This window comes from Protopterus annectens, chromosome 12.part0, assembly GCF_019279795.1.
Source record: "Protopterus annectens isolate FY-2018-M chromosome 12.part0, PAN1.0, whole genome shotgun sequence".
Taxonomy (NCBI): domain Eukaryota; kingdom Metazoa; phylum Chordata; order Ceratodontiformes; family Protopteridae; genus Protopterus; species Protopterus annectens.
This window is the reverse complement of record NC_056746.1, coordinates 311,414,179-311,435,160: the sequence shown is the minus strand read 5'-3', so window position 1 is coordinate 311,435,160 and position 20,982 is coordinate 311,414,179. Positions and strand designations below refer to the sequence as shown.

Genomic DNA, 20,982 nt, shown 5'->3' with positions numbered 1-20,982 from the left:
GAGTCTGCAGTATGGAATGGATTGTTCCTCCATCCACATCTCCAGATGCAGGCTATGGGAGTATTTCTAACCTATTCCATTGCAGGTTATGAGAGCATTTCTAATGTCCCTAACCCCGTCTCTGGGTGACTGATATGGGAACCCGTGTTACTCTGTGAATGTTTACTCTACTGCGATATGAGCTTCTGTTGTTCATTCGATCATTACCCAGCTCTTCCATTGCCTGAGCTGCTGCAGTGTCTGTGTACACGTGGAGGTGGGAACATTTTTAATAAGTTGCTTTCACAGTACTGTGGTAGCTTGCATCGGCCTGCTGTGGTGTAAGAGCTCTAACAAGAGTACTGTGCATCTGTGCAAGGAATAAATCCTTCCTAATTTGAGCTAATCTGCAAGTGGAACTGTATGCCGTTTTGGTGGTTTGCTGTGGTGCCTTTGAAAAATGCAGAGTTAATGACACCTAATAAAGTAAAATGATCACAGTCCTGGGAAAGTGAAGTAATGGATTATATTCATAAAAACTGTGTGAGTTCAGGCTAATCAGTGTTTCATCCGTGAATAAGCTGATAAAAAGACTTCATAAGACTGAATTGTGTTTAAAGGTGAGAGCACTTACCATGTAATTTTATGCATTAAATATGTCCATTCTTTCAATTTTGTATAGTTATTTTTATTTTAAAGGCTTTTAACGTTCATGTTCTTTAAGAATTACAGATTTGAATTGTATTAAAAGGAGCTGGTTGCTAAGAGTTTTTTTTCCCTCCTTCGCAGAGAATTCGAGCAACTGTAAATAGCCAAGAGCAGAAGAGATTACTTATGGATCTTGACATCTCCATGAGAACTGTAGACTGCCCATTTACTGTTACTTTCTATGGTGCTCTTTTTAGAGAGGTAATGTATTTAACTTTGTTCCTGTGCTTCTTTTCAAATCTTGGTTCATAAAAATTTGATTGTATGAGCTTCACTGAATGACTGGTGTTCATTGTTTTGTTTTTTAAAACGTGAGAGCAGCCCATGTAGGCAACGTCACCCCTACATTTTTTAAATAAACTTTATTTTTAACATGTACACAGTATTTGCAAAGAGGGGGATACAAAGGATACAGTCATCAGATTATCAAATGAGAGCTAACTGTAAATCATTAACAAAATTAATCAAATGATTTACATGTTGTAATTAATGCTTCTAATTTTTCTTTTACTAACCCTGAAGTTGTAAAACCCTGGGGTATATGTTAAAAACTTTGATGCTATGTGATCCTATCTCGCCTACATTCTGTACTGATGGGCTCGGAGCCGATCCTCGGCTCCGACTCGGCACGCTATGCTATAGAGCGAAGCCTCTTATTGGCTGAGCTATTCTCTATCCCAGGATGCACCACCACTAATCCCCCAGATCTCGTTTGCCACTTACAAGCTAGGACGTGGTCTCAAACTTGGCTGAGCTAAGTGCTGTTTTTTCTTAAAGTTTTCCTGTCAGGAAATTCTTTATTCTTTACCCAAAAGCTGTTTTAACAGCTATCGTTGTGTATCAGTGTGTGTTTTTGGTAAAATTTTGTGGTAAATTTTGTGTGATTGATTAGGGAAAGGTTTCCGTTTAAGTTAGAGGGGCCTTCCCCTATTCTTTAGCGAGTTTTCTTATTTTTAGGGAGGTCAAGTACCTGTTTAAGTTAGAGGGTTCTTGGCCCTCCTTTTTGGTGTTTGTTGTACTTGTATTGTACTTGTTAATTTTGGCCTTTCTTTAAAAAAAAAAAAAAAAGGTTTTATTGTTGTTAAAATCTTTGTTTACTGACATACATAGTGTTTTTTTCTACTGTTATAGTGAGTGGTTTACAGGCATTATGTCCAAAGAACATAGACCCTCAGGATTCAAGAAGTGCACGAGGTGCAATTATAAAATGTCCATCACTGATGATCACTCCTCGTGCATGTACTGTTTAGGCGCCAAGCACCTACAGGAGTCTTGCAGCATGTGTCACGCTTTTTCCTCTAGGGTCCTCCAAGAGAGGAAGAATAAATTAATCTTGAAAGGGCTTATCAAACCCTCCTTCGAGGAGGCCTTATCTTCCTCTTCCTCTCCAGCTAAGAAAAAGAAAGCGGCGGCTCCGACCAGCCAGTCGGAACCGACTACTAAGAAATCTAGGCAGGCTTCTCCATCGGCTCCATGGACTTCGGAGCCGAGGGCGGAACGGTCTGCCTCGACGCCTCCAGTCTTGACTCGTCTGGTTTCGGAGCCGATGACTGGGGCTTCGAGAGGCGGGTCACCTTCATCGGCTCCACTGATTTTGGAGCCGATGAGGGTTGCCGGCTCAGACTCTTCCCCTTCGGCGCCGAAGCCTTCCTCGGCACCGAGGGAAATTGTTTTGGAATCTCCCTCGGCACCCATACTGGTCGAGTCTATTCGGAGCCGGTCCCCCAGTCCTTTGGAGCTGATGGAGAAGTCGGTTCGGACCCGATCGGTTTCCTCCCGATCTTCCAATATGTCGGATTCGGACATCGACAGGGTGCTCCTAAGACTGTTTCAGTCTCCTGTATTCCAGAAATTAGTTTTGGCTCCAGTCTATTCGGCTTCGGAGCCGATGGCCCACCCTGTAGTTCTGGTTCCTCCTCCAACAGCCTCGGCACCGTTGGTGCTGGTGGAGCCGATGGAGGTTTTCGGGTCGGCCCCGACCCTTACTCCAACCCCGGCTCTCAAGTCGGAGTTCTGTACACGGACCTCCTCTGTCGGCCCCGGGGGGGACGCTTCGGGACCGATGTTTTCGGTTCCGAGCCTTCCTCTCGGTGCGTCGGCTGCGGGGGTACCATCTACTGTTGTGGCCACGGGGGTTGGACCTTCCCAGGATTCTGGTGGTCCGACTTTCAGGGCCATGAGGAGTGCGTTGGCCAAATCTTCTTTGGCTACCTCCACGGTCTCACCAGCACCTTCCCTGCATACGGAGAACTGGGTCTTTGGTAGTCCCCCTGTCCGTAGACAGCAGAGCCCCGGGGCCTGAGGTCACCCCCAGTGGGGGTCCCCCCCCTCCTGGAGGTCCCTCTGAAGCTTCTTCAGAGGAACCCCAAGGAAAAGACCGTGCAAGAGGAAGCACGTCGACTCCCCCGATGAGCTCTCACGTCAGACACCGATCTTGATGATGCGGAGGGGTCCCCTAAGTCGTCCTCAGATGATGTCTCCTTTGCAGACATCTTGGAAGCCCTCAAACAACGAGGCGGCTGGCATTCCATACCTCCTTCTACTGACGAGTCGGTGTTCTTCAAGGCCTTCGGGGCTCAGCCCTCCGCCTCCTGGGTGTCTCCGCCCTTCGACGAGCTCCTAGATTTGATCTGTCGAAGGGCGTGGGAACATCCAGACTCTGTGGAACTGGTGCCTGCTCACCCAAATAAGTTCTTATCAGCACCCCCAGAGAAGGAGTTTTTGACCAAAGGTGTGGCTGTAGATGCCTTGGTGGTGGCATCTGCTACCCAACAAGATGTAGCAGAGGCTTCGACGTCTGTCCATCCTCCTAATAAGGAGTCTAGGAGCATGGATCGTTACGGGAAGCGCACCCTCAGTTCAGCGGCCTTTACCTTAAGGTCCCTGAACTATTTAACGCACTTCACTAGATTTCAGAGGGATCTGATCAAGGAGCTTTCAGATACCCTCTTGGGTAACCTACCTGAGCAGCTGGCCCAGACGGTTGGCTCTCAGTTGGCTACACTGTCATCGATATCAAACTCGTCCATGAGGCTCATTTCATATGCGGCCGAGGGGGTGAGTAGAGCGGCGGGTATGGGTATTGCTATACGGAGGCAAGCCCGGCTCCGCCTGTGTCATTTTGTGGAAGCCTTTAAGTCTTCCTTTGCCGACGCTCCCTTTGATGGGTCCTCTTTGTTTGGACCCAAGGTAAAGGACACATTGACCCACTGCGAGCAAGAAGGTAAGACTTTGACTGCTGTAGGGGCACGATTTTCCACTCCCTTTCGGCCTTATCCCAAGGCTAAAAGAGGAGGGAAAATGTGGTTCCGTAAATCCCAGAAGTCTTATCCCTCGCAGCAGGACGATCCCCCTTCTAGAGGCAGAGGAGGGGGAATTTTTTCTGGAAGACGCCGTCCCAGAGGCGGCAGAGGCCCCCGCAACACTGGAGACCGCGAGTCCTTTCGTGGCTCTTCAGCCTTCCACAATCCCTGAAGGATTGCCCGACTGTGCAGCTCCGGAGCCAGTCGGGGGTCGTTTTTCGAGGCACCTAAAAGCCTGGGAAGATATCACTCAGGACCGATGGGTGCTTCGAATCATCGCCGGAGGTTACGCCATCCCCTTTTCTCACTCTCCACCTCCGTCCAAGAAAATCCCGGACCCGCCACCCAGTCAACGGGAAATTGCAGCCTTAGAAGTCTCAAAGCTGCTTCAAAAAGGAGTCATCCAACCGGTCCCCGCAGACCAGATCGGATTAGGGACTTACTCAAGATTCTTTTTGGTGCCAAAAAAGACCGGGGACTTGAGGCCCATTTTGGATCTCAGCATCCTAAATCGTTCAGTCAAAAAGTCCAAGTTCCAAATGGTCACATTACAATCCATTCTCCCACTGCTGGAGAAAGGTGTTTGGATGTGCTCCATAGATCTCAAGGACGCCTATTACCACATCCTGGTAGATCAGGCGTCCAGGAGACATTGGCGCTTCAGCCTGGGAGACCATTTTCAGTTCTGCGCACTGCCCTTTGGTCTCACCGCAGCCCCCAGGGTGTTCACCAAATGTTTGGCGGTCGTGACTGCTCACCTGAGGAGTCTAGGATTCCAGGTGTTTCCGTATCTGGACGACTGGCTCCTAACTGTCACCTCCAGGTGTCTACTATTGCAGAACCTACAAGCCACAATATCACTAGGCACTTCCCTTGGAATCACCTTCAATTGGCCAAAGTCTGTGTTGCTGCCATCTCAGCGCATAAGGTTAATCGGAGTAGAGATAGACTCAAACCGAATGCGGGTCTATCTTCCTTCAGAAAGGATACAAACTATACAGGCTCAAGTCCGAGCCTTGCTTCTCAGATCCAAAGCTCCAGCCAGGATGGTCCTGCAGCTATTGGGCTCTGTCGGCCACTGTTCTTCTAGTCCCCCTAACAAGATTGCATATGAGAATTCTCCAGTGGCTTCTTTCGACACAGTGGTCCTTTCAGGATCTCCCTCTGTCACCTCATACGGATCACGGAAACCTGCAAACGGGACCTTCGCTGGTGGCTGGTGCCCTCCAATCTGGATCAGGGACGACCCTTTGTTCCACCTCCTCCTATGGCCACTTTGACTACGGACGCCTCCCAGATGGGGTGGGGGGGCATTCCCTGGGCAGGTCAGTCCAAGGCAAATGGCATTCAGAAGAGAGTCTCCTTCATATCAACATTTTAGAAATGAGGGCGGTGCTTCTGTCTCTACAAGCCCTCCACGATTACCTCCCTCAGGGCGTAATTGCCGTTCACTCAGACAACATGTCAGTAGTCTGGTATCTGAACAAGCAGGAAGGGACCAGATCCTACCCTCTTTGCAGAGAGGCCATGAGAGTTTAGGAATGGGCAGTGGCAACCAGACGTTTTCTGGTAGCAACTCATATCCCTGGCAAATCCAACGTGATAGCCGACAGACTAAGCAGAACTATCCTCTCTCCTCACGAGTGGTCTCTGAACGATGCAGTGACAACTCAGATCTTCAGCAGATGGGGAACTCCTTGTTGCGACCTCTTCGCAACCCCGCTGAACGCGAAGTGCAGAAAGTTCTTCTCTCTCACTCCAGCTCCGGGGGAGAGTCCTATGGACGCATTAGCCCATCCTTGGCCCACCGGCTTGCTATATGCCTTCCCTCCAGTTCCCCTCCTTCCCAGAGTGATCCAAAAGGCATCTCACTTGGGGAGCAAAATGATCTTAGTTGCCCCTTACTGGCCTCGTCAGGTATGGTTCCCCTATCTTCAGAAATATGCACTGGACGGTCCATGGTTCCTGGATCAGATCCCAGACCTATTAATTCATCAGTCGGGACAACTCCATCAGTCCCTTCACACTTTGAAGTTAACAGCTTGGCTCCTCCTCTTCCGACTATAGTCAGGAATCATACCTTAGACCCGGAAGTCATACATATCTTATCGGCCCACAAGTCTGCCACTAAGAAATTGTATACTAGCAAATGGAAGAGATTTGCTATTTGGGCTCAACTCCGGGGTCTGGATCCCATCACTATTCCTGTATCGGAAGTCCTGAAATTTCTAACTTCCCTATTCAATCAAGGTTCTTCAGTCTCTACCATCAAGGTCCAATTGGCAGCTATTTTCAATTTTCATGAATCTATAAACCCACCTTTAATGAGCAACAGATTGTGTAACACCTTCATGAAAGGTGCTGCGCTTTTACGACCTCCGATTTCTCATCCTGCTCCTCCGTGGGATCTCGATGTGGTATTACGTGCCTTAACCTCCTCCCCCTTCGAACCGGCAGCAACATGTGATTTGAAATTTCTTTCTTGGAAAATTGCCTTTCTGGTCGCGATTACTTCTGCCAGAAGGGTTTCAGAGCTTCAAGCTCTATCTGTAAAACCACCGTACCTGTTTTTTTTCACAAAGATAGAGTATCCCTCAGGCCTAATCCATCCTTTGTCCCTAAAGTTTGTTCCAGTTTTTGCCTGCAACAGTTATTAGAACTTCCAGTTTTCTTTCCAAAGTACTCAAACAAAGCGGAATACATCTTCCACACATTGGATGTTCACAGGCAATTGCGTTTTTATTTAGACAGGACCCAACAAACAAGAAAAACAGATCAATTGTTTGTGTCCTTTTCGGATAATAAATTGGGCAAAGCCGTCACAAAGGTCACTATTGCCAAATGGATCAGGGACTGTATTATTCAAGCTTATTCCTCTTCTAATAAAGAGCTTACAACCTCTGTCAAAGCTCACTCTACAAGAGCTATGGCTACTTCAATAGCATTCCATTCTAAGCTTGCCATTAGTGACATTTGTGCTGCGGCTACGTGGTCTTCCCCGCACACTTTCATTTCCCACAACAAATTGGATGTGGCATCTCGGGGGCGAGCTTCATTTGGTTCCACAGTGCTCAGGAGTGTTTTCCAGTGAGCCACCCAGGAATTAGGTGCTAGGGACGCTGTCCCATCAGTACAGAATGTAGGCGAGGTAGGATCACATAACATCTTTTAGTTATGTACTTACCATAACTTTAGATGTATGGGATCCATCTCGCCTGCATTCCTAATAACCCACCCTCCTTCCCCCTGCCTTGGAGATCAGAAGAGATCGGACGGTCCGAATTCTATTGTTTCATCTTGAAACATCTGGCAATGTTATATAAACAGTTGTGTGTGTGCATGAATGCGGACAAACAAGATCTGGGGGATTAGTGGTGGTGCATCCTGGGATAGAGAATAGCTCAGCCAATAAGAGGCTTCGCTCTATAGCATAGCGTGCCGAGTCGGAGCCGAGGATCGGCTCCGAGCCCATCAGTACAGAATGTAGGCGAGATGGATCCCAAACATCTAAAGTTATGGTAAGTACATAACTAAAAGTTAGTGATAATTCACTTATTTGTGTAATTTGGGTTTTACTGTAATGTGTTACTGATTTGCCTTGATTAATTACTAGTGGTGCTGAGAAAGTAGCTTGGGAGGTTGGCAGCTAATCAGCAATACATTTGTTAGTAAATCTTTTGTCTTAGATGGATGGTTATTTGTTTCTAAAGTGCTGAATTTTTTTTTTGAGAGTGAAGAGCAGATAACATCCATCTTTCTGATGACATCACATTGACTTTGTATAAGACTAATTTTAGTAGCATGCTTCTGTGTTGATGCATTACTTCATGAGTGGGAAGTAAATGATTTGAATATGCCCAGTTCTCCTTTTCATGGCTTTACAGTAAGATAGCAAGGTATCTACAAGGGAGAGAGAAGAAAAAAAGTAAGTCAATCATTCATGTGCGTTTACGAACTGTAATTGTTACCTTAGCTACTCTGACCCATTTGAGTTTGGGTTATTTAAAGGAGATGAGTATGTTAATTTTAAGTGGTCAATGCAGGGAGCTACTGGATCTGAAAAATGTTGACAATGATGATAAATAGAAGCTTAGATTCTTGAAAGTCTGACTTATGAAGTTGCATTTGTTGTTACATTATCCATCTGTGCAGTTGAAGCAGTATAACAATATTCTGTGCCATAGCTGAGTGGGTGAAACAGATTGAGCTGATGATGTTAATCTTCGTTCATTCCTTACTGATGGGTTATTGGTTCCATCCTCGTAACTGAGCCGGCCAATATCAAGCTCACATCAGCCAAAAACTCTCGAGCCAAGGGCCTACCCAGAATGCTCTGCTCCCTGTTGCCTCAGATCTCGTTTGCCGCGTTGCTGTACAGTCGTGTCAAGCCACTCTCTCAGCTAAGTGTCTAATTTTTTGAAAGTTTATATATTATTACTCTAAAATTTTCTCAAAAGTTTATTCTAATATTTTCCTACCCTATCGCATTTTAAACTCTCTCCCTTTAGTCTTTTCCTTTTATTACCATCTTTTCTTACCTTGTGGTAATTCTCCATTACCATCATTGGTAATCCTTCCTCTTCTGTTCTTACCGTTTGCTTGGGTAACCCTTATTCTTCCTTTTGGTACTGTGCTTCTTCTCCACAGCAGTTATGTTGGATAAGAAAAGTAGCGTTGGTTTCAAGCAGTGCAAGGATTGCGGCCGTAAGTTGCCGCTTTCCGATGGCCATGACTTGTGTCTACTGTCTTAATGTCTCCCTCTTGTCTGTAGATCCTCTGTGTGAGATTTGTAAAAAATTTCTCTACAAGGACTCTCAACGAGAGGAAGAACAAGTTAATTTTGATAGGTCTCCTCAAGTCTCCTTTCTCTGAGGTTATTTCTGTGTCGGCGGGCTCACCCCCTCCTGTTAAACCCTGCAAGAGGCGTTCTTCCTCCTCTTCATCAGTCATTCCCTTCTTCTCCCTCTGGAGATTGTAGTGAGTCGACTCACAAGAAGGTGAAATTGATTACCACTCTGGTGCTGCCCCTTGTGACCCTGTCGGCTCCAGGCTTGGCACTGCCCCCAAATGATTTTGACTACAGCCATGTCTCCTTTATCAATACCGGCACCGGAGTTCCCAGCGCAGCCAACTACAGTTCTGACATTTCTGCAGCAACCCCTAGCAGCACCATCAATTCAGGTTCAGTCCCCTTCGGCACTGTTGGTGCAGTCACCTTCGGCTCCAAGTATGACTCTAGGCACCTTCATGTGCTTCGGTGCAGTCCTCCTCGGCACCATCCTTATTGACTGTGCAGGCACTTTCCACTATGGCACTGTACCCTTCAGGGCAGACCTTTGCCTTTATGGTGCAGACACCTTCAACTACTATGCCGCAGACTTTTTTCCACACTGTTTTCTTTGGTGCAGACTTCTTCGGCTCCGAGCTCTGCACCTATTGAATTAACAAGGACCAATTATTCCCCTTCATTGGATCCTTTTGCTAGCAGTCAGTATAGTCCTTTCCTAGAAAGGCCAGAATCGCCATCAGCTTTCTCCATGTGGTCATCCAAGAGTCTTTCTGAACAGGATGTGTTGCAGCTTGTTGACCAGTTGCTTGTGGTCAGAGGTCTCTCTCAACCGTTTAAGTCCACATTCTCTCATTCAGATGAACATACATCTCCTCAAACCCCAATGTATACTCCTCCTTCAACTTCCACTCAAGTCTTGAAGCCTATTACTTTGACAGCAGCTTCCCTCCCTCTGACTCCAATAGTAGATCTCACTTTGGAACCAGAGTTGTCCTTGTGGCCTTCGGTGCACTGGACATAGGTTCATAAGTTGTACTAGGCTATCGGCCTTAGGGCCTATACAAGCCTAGCCATAACAATTCCCTGGCTATTTCTTCCCACAGTATTTACTTCCTTGGACGCTTGTCTAGCAAGGGCGACTGATGTGATTCCCAGGGTGAATTTCCTATCTCCCATCCAATCGTCAAGGTTCCTTTTGAAGAGGACCAAAGAGGCACTCTGCTTGACATGTATGGGCAGTCTATTCCAGAGTCTGGGGAGTCTGTAAGTCAGGAACCTATCCCTCCAGCATGTTTTGTTCATTGTGATGACAAGGTTTAGATGCCTGGAGCGTGTGGCTCTGGGAATTGGGATTTCTTTAAGTGCAGCATGTCCAACAGCTCTGGGTTTGACATGGCCTTGTATGTTAAGCAGAGATCGCCTCTGACTAGACGATATGCGACAGAGTATAGCTGGAGTTTTTTTAAGCTGTCAGCAGAGGGCATCTGCTTTAGACCTGTGATTCTTCTCAGGCCAGTGGCTGTGCCATTGGGGGAGGGTATTCCTGGCTCCATGCCGATTTTCTTCTATGGCACCTCCCATGGATGCTCTCTCTTACAGTTCACGGTCCTCTTGAGACTCCTAGTCTGGGGACGGGTTCGTTGAGGCCCCAGTTCCGAGGCTGTCATGCTCAATTCCAGGCTCCCATCCCTCCTTGGGTGAGCCAGCCTTCCAGGCCATGGAGAGGGTGCTTGCCTCCGCTGACAAAGATCATTTGTCGGAGTCCTCTCCTCCCTCTGTGCCGCAACTACCACAAGCTTCAACTGACTGACACCGGGCACAAGAGCCTCAGGATGTTCTTCGTGTTTTACTCTTGCAGTCATCACACTTGGGTTATATGCCTGCAGGTAGCCCTCAGTTGGCCCGAATACGAGAGACTTAGTATTTCTGTGTCAGGTGCTGTCGCTCCTGGACTGATATCAGGTCGTCAGGGGTATAAAAACAGGCAGCCGACACCATTACATCAGTCTTTCCTGCCGAAGAGCCGGAAGCAGAAGCAGTTGGCAAGTGTCGGTCGGCTGCTACCTGAATTTTTATTTTCAAATTGAATAATCCTGAAATCTTCTAAAGCTAAGTACCCTGTTGGGGATCCTTTTTTCTTGCTCTAACAGATGTCAGAAAAAGTTAACAATTGTCTTGCCTGTGGAAAGCAAATACCTCAGAGATTTTCATTCTTACTGCGTCACCTGTTTAAGCCCAGACCACGACGTCCCTCGCTGTCAGTTTTGTGCCTTGTTTAACATCCAAAACCATTCATCGTCGGGTTCTCTTTGTTGCTAAATTCTATCACTCTTGATATCCGTATTCTGAAATGGCTTTGGTGAGCCATCCGACTACCGATATTCCGAAAAAACATAAGGATAAAGATGGAGACAGACCGCTTGGGTCCAAAACTGCCAATGACGCTTCCGTTAAGCTAGTCGCCAGTCCACCGGTACTCAGTAAGGCACCTTCACAGCTCCTGATGCCCGCTTCAGTGGATTTACAGGCTTCTGCTGATACCCATTCAGGTATGCCGAAAGATGCTTCTTCGACTATGGAACCTGCAGATGTCTCTACCTTGGATGGATCTGGAGCTGCTGTGCAGGCACCGGCTTCTGAGGCAGTTCTTTGCTCTACTGATGTTCGAATTAAACCAACGACTTCTTTTCTAACCAAAACTACAGAGTTTCTTACCAGAGTACGCACTACGCCTAGAAAATCGACCAAAGCGCATGCTCATGCGCCCATGCCACAAAAACAAATGCTTAGAATGGCTGAAGACCTTATTACTCTGATTAGGGGAAGTCAGCCGTCTCCTGCAAAGAGACAAAGAATCTAGTTCCCTTCAGCTTCTACAGACCAGGAGTCTGATGACTGAGATTTCTGATTTATGAAGACATGCCCTTTTCTACCTATGAGGATTCAGATGCAGAGGAATCCATTCCCTCTGTCTCCCCTCCAGAGGATTTTTCTTTTGGTGAAACCTTGCATACTTTGAGAGCATTTCCATTGAGAATGCAAAGACTATCCTCAATCCAAAGAGAGACTCAGAGAATTTTTAGAGTTGCCTCCGCACAGGCCTTTAGCTATACCCCCTGTCTTGGATGTTGTGGATGATGCCTTTATGGAATCCAGTCTTACTCCTGACACTTTACATCCTGCCCCTAGGAAACAAGACAGGTACTACAGAGTACCTGATGCAAACAAGTTTCTTTTCAAGAATCCTACTGCTGACCCAGAGATAATTTCCCAGGGGCCTAAAGGTATCAAGGCTACTACAGCCAAGAATCCCACCCCTTTGGACAGGATTTCCAGAGTGCCTGACAGATTGGGTAAGAAGGTATATACCTCCACAACTCTTGCTATTAGGGCATTGAATTGCCCAGTTTCACATGCTGAAGTACCAGCAACATATTATGGAACTCATTAAACAAAAAGTGGTTACTTTTTCAGACTCTGCAGAAAATAAAAAATTGCAGGAGCTTATGAACCCTGCAAGCTAAGTCAGTAAGCATACTTTCCAGTGTGGCTTTGATGCCCTAGAAGCATCTTGCAGGGCAGGAGTCACTGGATGTTCTTCGTGTTTCACTGTTGCAGTCATTATATTTGGGTAATTTGCTGACAGATTGCCCTCAGTCGGCCTTGGGTCCTGCATTGGTTGCTGTCTTCTCTTCCATGACGTCAGGGGTATAAAGCATGCAGCCGACGCCATTTTCTTCAGTCTTTCTTGCCACACGGTGCCTGAAGCAGAAGCATTTTCGCAAGTGCCGGTTGGCCGACTATTGAAAAATTTGAGTTTGAGTTTCAGAACCGACGTCTTCACTAAAGCGAAGTACCCCATTGAGGAAACTTTTTTCTTGCTTTTTACCGATGTCAGAAAAAGTTAATTGTATTACTTGTGGGAAGCAAATGCCTCCTAAGGATTTCCATTTATACTGTATTCCTTGCCTAGGCCCTGATCACAACGTGCCTGGCTGTCGGTTTTGTGCTAGATTTAACCAATGCACTATTAAGCGTCTGTATATTTTTGCATCAAAGTATTTTCGAAACAGATTTAACTACCCAGAAATGTCGTCTGATAGCAATCAGACTACCGGAGTACATAAAAAACGCAAAGAAAAGGACAGAGAAAGACAGTTGAGATCCAAAACAGACGACAAAGCTTCTCCTAAGCCAGTCGCCGGTTCGCCGGTACTCAGTGAGGCGCTTTCGCAGTCCCTGATAGCCGCTACCTTTGAGTCGCAGGCCTCTACCAACACCCATGTGGAGTCCGGCATGCCACAAGATACTCAAGGTATTGGACTGACTGATGTATCTCCCTTGGATGGATCCGGAGCCGCTGAGCAGGCACCGGCTTCTGAGGGTGTATTCAGACCTCAACATTTGTATATGAAACCGACGACAGCTGCAAAACCAAAGACAAAAGCAACTTCTAAAAGTAAAAAACTGACGCATGAGCCACGTGCACAGGCCTCTAAGCCTAAAAAAACAGATGATCAAAATGGCTGAAGACTTTATTACCTTGATCAGGGGTACCCATTCCCCTCCAGATAAGAGGCCTAGGCAAGACACTGATTATGAATCTTCAGATCAGGTTTCTATTTCTTCTGATTCCTCTTCTGATCAGGAATTGTCTATACCTCCCTATGAGGATTCTGATGCTGAGGAGTCTATTCCATCTGCATGTCCTCCTGAGGATTATTCATTTAGAGAAACCTTGCATACTTTGAGGGAGCATTTTCATTGGAAGAGTCAAGACTTATCAGAATCAAAAAAGAGGCTCCGAGATTTCCTTCTCCCTCAGCACAAGGCTTTTGCCATCCCCCCTGTTTTAGACATTGTGGATGATGTGTTTTCGGAGTCTATCTTGACCCCTGACTCCTTACCTCCGGCTCCCAGTAAGCCTGACAGATATTACAGGGTACCAGACTTACATACATTTTTATTTAGAAACCCTGCTGCTGATCCTGAAATTATTTTGCAGGGTCCAAAGGGAGTTAAGGCCTCAACAGCAAAAAATCCGACACCCTCTGACCGAGATTCAAGGGCACTAGACAGATGGGGAAAAAAGGTTTATACATCTGCAACCTTGGCAATCAGGGCTTTAAACTGTCAATTTCCTATGATTAAGTACCAACAACATGTTATGGGATTGCTGCAACAGAAAATGATGCTGAATTCAGAATGTGCAGAAAATAAGGAATTGCAGGAATTACTGCATGCAGCTGAACAAGTTGGAAAGCATACTTTGCAATGTGGTTTTGATTCCTTAGAGGCCTCCTGCTGGGCCGCAGTTACTGGATCTGGGGCATGCCTGGTTAAAGGAACAAAATTTGCCTGATCATGTTAAAGCTAAATTGCTAGATGCACCTTTACAGCATGATGCTCTGGTATTAAGGCAGAAGAGGTTCTAAAGAAAATGGAAGACAAAGCTAAGTCTATGCAAACTGTTAGACTTCTTACAAGTACAGCCACCAAGATTCAGTAGACACTGGCCTATAAAAAAAATTGGTCCTTTCCTGTGTCAGACAGAGTTCAAAGGGGCAAATCCAGATGCCCTAAGGGTTCCAGATACCAGATTCATACAGGTCAAAGCAATGGGGCGCATCCACCTCCAAATCTGGAGGAGATAAAGCGCAAACCTACAGAAAACAATCCCAATGACTTCCCTCTGCCTACACCAAGCACTTATCTTTTGGCAGCACCCATAGAGGAAGATTAACACTTTTTGCTCAAAATTGGCAGTTAACCCAGGACAAGTTGGTACTAAACATCGTATCACAGGGATACAGATTCCATTTCCACACTCTGCCAATGGCAAATGGTTGGCCAGATCTGCCAAAAAATAAAAGGGCAGAGACACAGGAAACAGGTTACGTCCCTCATGGATATGGGGGCCATTCAGACAGTACCAGAGCAGGAACAAGGTTTTTACTCAAGGCTGTTCTTGGTACCCAGAAAGGACAAGGCCTGGGGGCCAATAATGTATTTATCGATTTTGAGCACATACCTGGACATTCCAAAATTCAAAATGCTGACTTTGCAGCAGCTTCTGCCCATGCTGGGCAAGAATGCTTGGCTGGTGACTTTAGACCTAAAAGAGGCATACCTGCATGTCCCAATAAGACAGTCGTGCAGAAGGTACCTCAGATTCAAGGCTGGTTTAATGCATTACCAATTCTCTGCACTGCCCTTTGGCTTATCTACTGCACCCAGCGTCTTTACAAAGTGCCTGTACCAGTAATTGCATTTTGCAGACAAAGAAGTATACAAATATATCCTTACTTGGACGACTGTCTCATTCAAGCAGAGAACAAGGACACTCTTCTTCGACACCTGGCGTTTGTGAGAAGGCTTCTAATATGCCTAGGGTACACAGTAAACGAAAATATATCACAACTGGTACCCTCTCAAAAGATAACATTCCTGGGTGCAAGCTTAGATACAACTGCCCAGGTGGCTTGCCTCACGCCAGACAAGCAAAGACAACTGACTACTTACTTCAAACTGATGGCAACAAAAACCCAGTCTTCTGCAAGACAAATTCTGCAGGCTCTGGGCTTCATGGCATCCTGCATCCTACTAATCCCATATGCAAGACTGCATATGAGGAAACTTCCATGGTACCTAAAAAGTTTATGGAGTCAACATTCACACAGTCTGGAAACAATGATTCCTCTCATTCCCTGCCTGCAACAGGAGTTTCTATGGTTGGCAAAGGCATGTCACCAAAACATGGGGCTGCCCTTCACTCTACCCCCTGCCAGCCAAATATTAACAGACGCATCAGATTATGCCTGGGGGGCCCACATGGCAGGAAGATGCATTCAGGGCCTATGGGCACCTAAACAAACGCATCTGCATATCAACCAGAAAGAGATGCTAGCTGTTCAAAATGCCCTAACAGCCTTCATGGACTTACTTCATCCAGGGCAACTACTGATAAAGACGGACAACATCACAGTCATGTGGTATGTAAACAAGCAAGGGGGCACACACTCATACCCCCTTTGCAGATTAGCCATGGCACTGTGGGAGACAGCTTTGACCTACCAGATACATCTTCAAGCTCAATTCCTGCCAGGAAAACAAAACACTCTGGCAGACTATTTAAGCAGAAACCTTATGCATCCTCACGAGTGGAAATTAAATCCACAAGTCTTCAGCATGATAACAGAGAAATGGGGGAGCCCGGACATAGATCTATTTGCTTCCCCACATAACTATCAATTGAAAAGATTCTGCACAAGGACTTATCACAGGCAAGCATGGAAACTGGATGCCCTATCCTTCAGTTGGAAAAACCTATTTGTTTACCCCTTTCCTCCTCTGCCTCTTCTACCCAAGGTCCTCCTAAAAGTCAGACAAGAGAAGCCAAAGATGATATTAATTGCCCCCAGACTGGCCTCGCCAATACTGGTACCCAATCCTAAGGAACTTGTCTCAATACCCAGCTTGGACCTTGCCTTAAAGACCACAACTACTGTTCCAGCAAAACAATCAGATCCTGCACAATCAACTACAGACTCTGAACCTGGCAGCATGGCTGATCATGTAGTCAAACAAACACCACCTCTCAGCAAAGCTGTGATGGATGTCATTTTGGAAGCCAGAAGGCCTAGTACTACAAAATCTTATGTTGGAAAATAGAAGAGATTACGTGCTTGGAACCAGGCACAAGGAACTGATACAGCTGTTCCAAGTATTCCTCAGATTTTGCAATACTTAACTGAGATGCTGGACAAAGGCCCATCTTTTTCATCAATTAAAATTCATGCATCTGCCATTTCGGCTCATTACAATACAGAGCCACCAATCTTTTCTCATCCTTTATTAAAGCAGTACCTCAGAGGAGCCAAAAACTTAAGGCCTCCGAGGATATCACCAATGCCTGCATGGGACCTCAACTGTGTCTTGGAAAAACTCACCCTACCTCCTTTTGAGCCAGCTGCTACTGCTGACATAAAGTTTTTATCTTGGAAAACAGCTGTGCTCCTAGCAATAGCATCTGCAAGACTGGTTTCAGAGCTACAGGCACTCATGGCTGTGGAACCTTTTATCATGTTTTATCCAGACAGGGTCTCTGAGGATAAACCCAACATTTATGCCTAAGGTGGTGTCCAGTGTGGCTCTTAACCAAACTATTCATCTACCAACTTTTTATCCAAATCCACAGAACAAGGGGGAGAGAATTCTGCATTCTCTGGACGTACACAGACAACTTGGATACTACTTGGACAGAACCAAACAGCCCTCGGTCGGCCGGATTCCAAAGTCTGGGTCCGACGTCGGCTGATGTCGCATTTCAATCCGACGTCAGAGCGGCAGGAGTACATAAGCATCAGCCGACGCCATCTTCTTCAGTCTTTCTTGCCGCGCGGTGCCCGAAGCAGAAGCAGTTTGCAAGTGCCGGTCGGTCAGCTCCTGTATTCTTCGAACCAAAGTCATCAAAAAAGCTAAGTACCCCGTTGGGGACATTTCCTTGCCTCAGCCGATGTCAGAAATTACTGAAAAAGTTAATAATTGTTTGTCTTGTGGTAAACAAATACCTCATAAGGATTTCCATTCTTACTGCCTTCCTTGCCTTGGCCCAGACCACGTCGTCTCGGCCTGTGCCGCCTGTGCTCGCTTCAATAAGCGCACTCTCAGGCGCCGGGCGGAGTTCGCTGAAGACTTTTTCGGCAAAAAATACGATTACAAGATGCCGTCGGAATTACCGACATCGCAGACTCCTAAAAAACGTAAAGACCGGGATCGCCAACCTCGGCCCGCGTCTTCCACCGATACCACGCCAAAACCTACCGCGAGTGCCCCGGTTCCCTCTGAGGTGGTTATTTCACCGCTCCGAACCGAAGACACCTCATTACCGATACCTCCAATACCGGAGACCACACCGACGCCAGTTATTGATTTTCCTCCGGATACTGTAACCGAGGAAATGCCCGAGACCATTGCTGTGGATAAGGTAACTCCTGCACGTGGAGCTGCTAGGCCTCCCATGTCCATGTCTATCAAGGCCTACACACTTGCTAAGGCAGCCAGCAAGACTAAGCACCTTACTGCAAAAGCCTTACCTCAGCCTACTCCTGAGACACAAATCATGTCTATGGCAGCAGACTTAATCTCCATGATCAGAGGTTCCCAGGCCCATCCTGAGAGAGGATCCCAGCCTCCTCCTGATAAGAGGCCCAGGGTTGAGCCCACTGACCCTCTCCCTTCAGATGAAGATTCTGAGGCCTCTGGCCACTCCGATAGCCAGGAAGAGCCTTTCCAGACCTACGAGGACTCAGATGCAGAGGACTCCATCCCCTCGGCCTCCCCTCCTGAGGATATTTCTTTTGGGGAAGTTCTGCATTCCATGAGGGAACATTTTAAGTGGCAAGGCCAGGAATTTTCTGATTCCAGAAAGCCTTGCACCTTCCTTAAAAAGCCCCAGCACAGGCCCTTAGCTATACCTCCAGTGCTTGATGTTTTGGATGATTTATACTCTGACTCCAGTGTTACCCCTGATACTCTCCCTCCTGATCCTGCCAAGCCGGACAGATACTATAGAGTTCCAGAAACACATTCTCATTTCTTTAGGGCCCATGCTGTTGATTTAGAAACTATTTCACAGGGGCCGAAAGGGGTTTCAGCTACCACCTCCAAAATCCTTTGCCTTCCAACAGGAAGCTAGGTCATTAGAGAGATGGGGGAAGAAGGTTTACACCTCCACTACTTTATCTATGAGAGCTCTCAATTGTCTCTTTCATATGTTTCAATATCAGGATTTCCTGTTAGATGATTTACAGAAAACTTTAGCCTCTCCTGATCCTTTAGATAGGAAGTCTTTGCAGGAGGCTGTGCACAACTCTCAGCAAGTTAGCAATCACTTCCTACAGTGTGGATATGATGCATTGGAAGCTTCATGTAGGGCAGCTATGACAGGGGCGGTCATTCGCAGACATGCATGGTTAAAAGAACAACCTCTACCAGATCATGTTAAGGCAAAACTTCTTGATGCACCCTTGGAAAAGAACAAGCTTTTTGGTGCTAATGCTAAAGATGTATTAAAGACCATTGAGGAAAAAGCCAAGTCAGTTCAGACAGTCAAAGATTTCCTCCAGGTTCAGCCACCCAGATTCAGCAGGAATTGGCCTTCAAAAAACTGGTCCTTTCCTAATACTGAAAGATTTCAAAGGGGCAAAAGGCGTGGCCGAGGAAGAGGACAATACAGAGGTTCCTACAGGGGACGACAATGGCAACCAGCAAACCAAAGAAGTGACACAGGGGCTTCTCCTGCCCTACAGGGACAATCCCAATGACTTTCCTCTACTTCCGCTTACCAAAGAGCAAACAGAAGCTCCCTTGGGCGGAAAATTATCTCTGTTTTCAGACAATTGGCACAGATTGACAAAGGGCAAATGGATTTTGGACATTATAGACCAAGGCTACAGGTTCCACTTTCATACCTTACCAAGGAAACAAGGCATGCCAGACCTACTGCAAAACCAGAGGGCAGAGGCTTTCAAGCAAATTTCTCTGCTAGCTCAGATCAATGCAATAGAAAAAGTTCCACAACAAGAACAAGGCCAGGGGTTTTACTCAAGACTGTTCCTTGTTCCAAGAAAAGAAGCACAATGGAGACCAATTCTGGATTTGTCCGCATTAAACCCCTTTCTCATAGTACCAAAGTTCAAAATGCTGACCTTACAGCAACTCCTTCCCATGCTGGGCAAGGGGTCTTGGCTGATTACTCTGGACCTCAAGGAGGCATACCTGCATGTCCCTATCAGACACAGCTGCAGAAGATACCTCAGATTTCTTGCAGGGCCAGAGCATTATCAATTCTCAGCATTGCCATTTGGCTTATCTACTGCGCCCAGAGTGTTTACAAAATGCCTGGCTTCAGTAATTGCTCATTGCAGGCTCCAGGGGATCCAAATTTACCCGTACCTGGACGACTGCCTCATACAAGCGGACGACAAACTGATTTTGACAAAAAACTTGGATTATGTCATTCAATTGCTACAAGCTCTGGGATACACAGTCAACTTCCAAAAGTCAAGACTGCAGCCATCCCAGCAAATTACTTTCTTAGGAGCCAATCTAGACACAACCTCTCAAATGGCTTACCTGACAGAAGACAAGCAAAAGAAGTTAACTCATTATTTCAAAGGTTTGGCAAAGCTCACCCAGATGACTGCAAGGAGATTCCTACAGGCCCTGGGTTACATGGCATCATGCATTCTCCTGGTTCCATTAGCAAGACTACACATGAAAAAGCTTCAATGGTACCTAAAAAGTTTATGGTCTCAACACAGCAACAACCTAGAGACAACCATACCGTTTATCCCATGCCTACAAAAGGAATTCCTATGGTGGGCCTCGGTAAGCCAGGCAAACACAGGAATGTAATTTAAAAAACCACAAATAACACAAACAATGACCACAGATGCCTCAGACCTGGGATGGGGGGCGCACATGGAGGGCAGATGTATTCAAGGACAATGGTCTCCGAAGGAAACGCATCTGCATATCCTCCAAAAAGAAATGCTGGCAGTCATGCATGCCATCGAGGCCTTTCGACAACAACTTCAGCAAGGCCACCTGCTAATACGGACAGACAACACCACTGTCATGTGGTACATAAACAAGCAGGGGGGCACCCATTCTTACCCCCTTTGCAGACTGACAATGAATCTTTGGGAAAAATCACTGAACTTAAACATACAGTTGCAATCCCAGTTTGTTCCAGGCAAAGACAATGTGCTGGCAGACAGCCTAAGCAGGAATTTCCTAGATCCCCACGAATGGAGGTTACATCCAGAAATCTTCATAAGGCTCACCTCGACATGGGACAGGCCAGAAGTAGACCTATTTGCCTCCCACCTCAATCATCAGCTACAAAAGTTCTGTTCAAGGGCATATCATCCACAAGCATGGAAAACAGATGCTCTCTCATTCAACTGGAACTTCCTAAAGATTTATGCATTCCCACCTCTGCCACTGATGACCACAGTACTACTAAAGATCAAAGCAGAGAAACCAAAAGGGATCCTAATAGCTCCAGACTGGCCAAGACAACACTGGTATCCACTTCTACGGAGCATATGCCACAACAAAAAATGGGCCCTTCCCCAATGGCCCCATCTTTTGACTCAAAACAACTTCAAGACAGTACATCCCAACATTCAGACGCTC

At 46.4% G+C, this 20,982-nt stretch overlaps 1 protein-coding gene across 2 annotated transcripts in view; it reads left to right on the top strand.

Moving 5' to 3' along the window:
- The first annotated feature begins 771 nt into the window (after positions 1 to 771).
- The window catches only part of LOC122816534 (dual specificity mitogen-activated protein kinase kinase 3), a 982,929-nt gene continuing 962,718 nt past the window's right edge, over positions 772 to 20,982 (top strand). The window contains exon 1 of one of the 2 annotated variants that reach the window (XM_044089378.1): positions 772 to 888. In XM_044089378.1, the coding sequence (XP_043945313.1) occupies positions 814 to 888 (75 nt within the window). In that variant the 5' untranslated portion in view covers positions 772 to 813. The remainder of the gene's footprint in view (positions 889 to 20,982) is intronic. The other variant, XM_044089377.1, reaches the window with a different exon arrangement.